At 33.5% G+C, this 5,415-nt stretch overlaps 1 protein-coding gene across 1 annotated transcript in view; it reads right to left on the reverse strand.

The window, feature by feature from the left end:
* The window catches only part of wasla (WASP like actin nucleation promoting factor a), a 33,732-nt gene that overhangs the window by 12,125 nt on the left and 16,192 nt on the right, over nucleotides 1–5,415 (reverse strand). The window contains exon 6 of the mRNA XM_016448418.1: nucleotides 783–957. Within this exon, the coding sequence (XP_016303904.1) occupies nucleotides 783–957 (175 nt within the window). The remainder of the gene's footprint in view (nucleotides 1–782; nucleotides 958–5,415) is intronic.

Genomic DNA, 5,415 nt, shown 5'->3' on the forward strand with positions numbered 1-5,415 from the left:
ATTGTATATATATATATATATATATATATATATATATATATATATATTTAAATAACATTTTCAAGTGTAATTTAATGTGGATTTTTAAACTTTAATATTACATTTCTTTCAAGGTATAAAAGTGTTATAAAAACTGATTTAGCACATTAAACGAATAAGTATTTAAATACGTTTTTTTTTTTTTTTATAATAATTTAAGTTAATAATTTAATTGAAGATAAGTTACTGAGGATTTTCACACTTTAGGCTTACATTTCTTTAAAGGCACAATATGGGTATACTGTTGATGAAACTAAAAATAGCATCAAGTCTATAGAAAACAGATAAATAATTTATTTTCAGATAAGTTAGACCTAAAAAATATTTTTTAAAGATAAGTTGATAAAGATATGATTCTATATTTGGTAATAAAATTGCAGAACAAGAAATTTCTAAGCAATTGTAGGCCGGTCATTTTTGACTGGGAACACCCCAACTACAACAAGGCGGGGGAAAAAATCTTTTTTTTAAATAAAGTTTTTTGGTAGGCTGTTATATCGTGTGTGAGAAAACTTAATACGTTTTCATCCAATTTGTTAACATTAACTAGCATTTTTTTTTTGTGGAAAAGCATAACATATAAACAAAACTACAAATTTAAAGTTAGTGACTGTTTTCGAGCATACGGACAGAAAATAAAAATAAAAACCCAGAAGCAGCATGACAGCATTTTAATATGCATTACTGATGTCACTTCCTGCCAACACAGGAAGTACTGAATCTGCTATACTTAAAAGACTCACTGGAAGTTGCTTGGTGTCCCAATGTCAGCCTTCGTCAACTTCTTCCTCTTGCCCTTGACCTTCTTCTCCTTCTTGTTAAGGCCACTGTGCACCATGTTATTCATGTGGGACACATTAAGTTTGTTGTTTATCTCGGGGTTCTTGATGTCCACCGTCGCCATCAGGAGAGCGGGTCCTGGGCACATGACAAAACTGATTAGCTGCTGCCTGAGAACCTCCAACCTGTTGCACACATTTCCCTGCGAGAGTCACAGCAGTGGTCTCCGGCCGAGCTCGCAACAACAGCTGATTCTGTCCAGCGTAAGCAAAGAGGGGGCGGCACAGTGAATCAATCACACACATTCCTGCAAGTTAATGTATTCAAAGTCCAGATGATGCTGGTGTGCTAAGAACAACAAATAAAATAATGTCATATTGTGTCAAAAAGCAAGATTTTAAATAAATGTCTGTTTTAAATATTCAGTATCAGTAGTAAAAAAAAAAAAAAAAAGAAAAAAAAAAAAAAAGAAACTTCATACAAAAACAATGTATTCATTTCAGCTACATTTCATGAGATTTGTTTCATTCAAATAAACATGACTGCATTATGCATATATAGCACTGACCAACACGACCACAAGCGAAACACTCTGAATCATATGCCATGTCATAATGACTCTCATCACAGCAAAATGTGGGAGATAAAAAGCAGCTTTCATAGAAAGGAACGCTGCTGAACAACAGGCTTTGTGTCAAACTTTCCCAAAACCACAAGCATTAGCTAGCAGTCGCTTTCATGACAGCCAGAGAGTCCAGTGTGGAACACAGAGCCACGGTCTGAATCTACAGGTCAAAAATAATAACTTCAGAAACAATAATAATAAATGAATCACCATAACACCTTTAAATTACTGTGTTCAAAAAGGAAAAGTAACTTAATGAAATGGTTAGATTAATTATTCACTTTTTACTAAAGTTTATATTTTTCACTTTTTTGAATACGTAGAATTGTTAATATCATTAATAATAATATTCATGTATCATTATTGTTAAATAATAACAACTGTACATGTAAAAAAAAATTAGAAATAAAATGCCTAAGTATGATAAGCATTATTAATTATAATAAAAATAAACATAATAATTAATGATTATAATAAAAATATAATGGCATACATTTTATTATTATTATTTTTATTATTCAGTTCATGCAAGAAAATGTATAATTAAAATGCATAAATATAATTATTGTTATTATGTTTGTCATTATACAAGTTTTTCTTAATCTGTTTATCAAAAATGTATACATAAAATGTTTAAACATTATAATTATTAAATAAACATAATATTAATTCAGTTAATTTATCAAAATGTACATGTAAAATGCATAAATAAAATAAGCACAATGTATAAATAAAACATTTAAACAGTATAATTATTAAATAATAATCATAATAATAATAATTTTATTTATCAAATGTTTAAGTAAAATGCATAAATATAATTATCATTGTTATTGTGTTTGTCATTATATTAAAGTTTTTCTTAATCTGTTTATGTATCAAAAACGTATAAAATGTTTAATAATAATAATAATAAAAATGTATGTAGTCAAATAATTATTTGTGTCATATTGAGGAATAAAAGTAATAAAATAATTGTCAAATATATTATATTGATGATTTTTATGGAATTGAAAAACTGCCCCAAATTATTGTTAAAAAAATATTAATTTAAAACAGCTTATCCCTTTAAAAAATGCCCAACTGTATCTCAAAATCTACAATCCAAAAGACTACAGACCACAACAAGTCTAACACTAAGCAATAATAATAATAATAATAATAATAATTCTGTTTATGTCGCCAAAAGCACAAATAAAACAAAATGAAATAACTATCAAATAACGAAGACCCCTGTCAGAACTTTGTAATGTTAAGCGAAAACTAAAGATCTTCACACTACAAACTCCTTAAAAAGTTACAAGAAACTTCTGACGTCAGATTTCCAAAAATCCCCAAGAGACGCTTCACTCACATCCACGTCCCAGTTCTGGAGCACATGCTCACTTCTTCACTAGAACCGTGAGGAGTCACAGCAGAGCTGCTAAACCCCTACCTTGGGCGAGAGCCATGAGCTTCCTGTGACCTCCACCGTGACCCAGAGCACCCCCCGAGAGGACGTCCTCTGTAGAGTTTCAGCAGCGTATTAAAGGGTTAGTTCACCCAAAAATGAAAATTTGCCCATAAATTACTCACCCTCAAGTCATCCTAGGTGTATATGACTTTCTTCTTTCAGACGAATCCAGTCGAAGTTATATAAAAAATTGTCTTTGATCTTTCAAGCTGTTTAATGCCACTCAGCGGGTGTTGCAGTGCTTCAGTCCAAAAGAAGTTAAATAAAAAGCACCCATCCATATATAAAAAAAAAACAACAAAAAAAAACACGTGTCTCACACGGCTCCATGGGGTGAACAAAGGCCTCCTATAGCGAATCGATGCGTTTTTGTAAGAAAAATATCCATATTCAAAACGTAATAATCACTTGAATGTAGCTTGTGCTCACTGTTGTAAACGGAAGCAGTTCTGGGTGGATGAAGTATGGAGGTCGGCTTTGCGCATGCGCCGCTCAGAAGTGACGCACGCGGAAGCACAGGGGAGAGATCAAAAAAAAACAATGGTCACTAATTCACGAGTTCACACTAACAAATGTGATTAAGCAATTAGTAGCATATTTGGCGTGCTGTCCAGAGGGAGGGCTCTGAGCTCGGGTTAAAACCCGAACCCAGAGAACTCCCCAAAAGAAGCTAATGGCACGAGACAGCAGCCGGAGAGAAAACTAAGTAACCCCCCCAAAAATATGCGTGCCATGAAGAAAAGTAGGGTGTGCGAGAAGGCGGCAGGGCGACTGGGAGGGGTCGTGCGGTGCTTGAACGCGAGCTGCGACTCTCCGCGTCAGATGGAAAACGCATCGATTCGCTACAGGAGGCCTTTGTTCACCCAGCAGTGTGAGACACTTTTTTTATGGATGGGTGCATTTTATTTAACTTCTTTTGGACGGATGCATGCAACACCCGCAGAGTGCCATTAAACAGCTTGAAAGATCAAAGACAATTTTTTGATATAACTCCGACTGGATTCATCTGAAAGAAGAAAGTCGTATACACCTTGGATGACTTGAGGGTGCGTCATTTATGGGCTAATTTTCATTTTTGGGTGAATTAACCCTTTAAAGCGTAGCGAGAAGCTAGCAAGCTAAGCAGCCTCCGGAGATGCTCTTTAAACCAATTGTGAAAGTTTTGTGATCTGGCCGTCCACCAAACCAATCCCGCTCATGCTAGTCAAATCCTAAAAAAAAAATTATGAATGCGGAATATTACGTAAGGAACTGCTAATCCAGTTTAATCTCTGAAATTTGCTGTAAGCATTACAAGTCTTCAACTGCAGGCAAAGCCACACTTTTTATAATACACAAGTGTGTTTTTGGCTTCGTTTGACAGATGTTTCACAGCGAATCAGTGATTAGCTTCTCTACTCATCAACACCAAACTATATCAGAGATAAAGCGGCGTACTGAGCATACTCAGTCAGATATTAACAATGAGGAAGCGGAGGGGAAGGAAATGTGCTGGAGAAAGATGGACATCTTATACAACACAAATACTGAGGACGGAACGATGTTTCTCATAAATCGGATTTGAACGGCTTCATTCTTCATAGTGTAGTCAAGCAGGGGTGCAATATGCTTGGAACAACAGCTATAAGTTATGAATGTGAATTTGAAATGTGAACAGATTGGAGAAGGGGGAAAAAAATGGAACTGGCCTCCAGAGCTGCTGTAACAAATCTAGGACAAATATGTTGACTTAACGTCACAGATAATAACATTTCAGACTGGCTGGTAATGCTAAAACAAAATAGGCTGAATCCCTTGGAAAGTAAATGTAAATAGTGTGGTGCTATCAAAACAAACACTGCTACCAGACAACACTGGCTGAACCAATAGTGTGAGTTTGGGGGTGGTTCTATCTGTTTAGTCAACCAATGGCAGACGTAGTAAGTGTTCAGGATTATTCTTGCACTTTGATTTGGTGCAAAAATGGTGCACAAATTACAATTTACCTTTAATTACCACATGAAATCAAACTTATAATAGCATTTTAAATGTACAGTCTTTTTCTTTTGGGAAAATTAAGCAAATATTTGATGGCGCATGGGTGTCCACAATTGTAATTAATTGTACTTTTTATTATATTATTTTATTACTTATATTTTATGCATTTTTGAAATGACAAAATATAAAAAAAGATAATTACATATTTACAATTATTATTAAAAAAAAATTATACATAAATATATACATACATATACTGATAAAAAATGTATAGCCTGAATGCACCGTAAGTCGCTTTGGATAAAAGCGTCTGCTAAATGCATAATTTTATTTATTTATTTAGTTTATAAATGAATAATAATAATACAAATATAGATAAATAATAATAATAGATGATTAGCCCTCAAATATGCCTTGCCCCAAATGATTGCTTCAATAGGAAATACTCTGTAAATAAATAAATACACACATAAACAAACAAACAAACAAACAAACACTGAATTTGGTTCAATATTTTCTATAGCATTCTTTGGTTCAGTGG

This window comes from Sinocyclocheilus anshuiensis, unplaced genomic scaffold (genome assembly GCF_001515605.1).
Source record: "Sinocyclocheilus anshuiensis isolate Anshui unplaced genomic scaffold, SAMN03320099.WGS_v1.1 scaffold387, whole genome shotgun sequence".
Lineage (NCBI taxonomy): Eukaryota > Metazoa > Chordata > Actinopteri > Cypriniformes > Cyprinidae > Sinocyclocheilus > Sinocyclocheilus anshuiensis.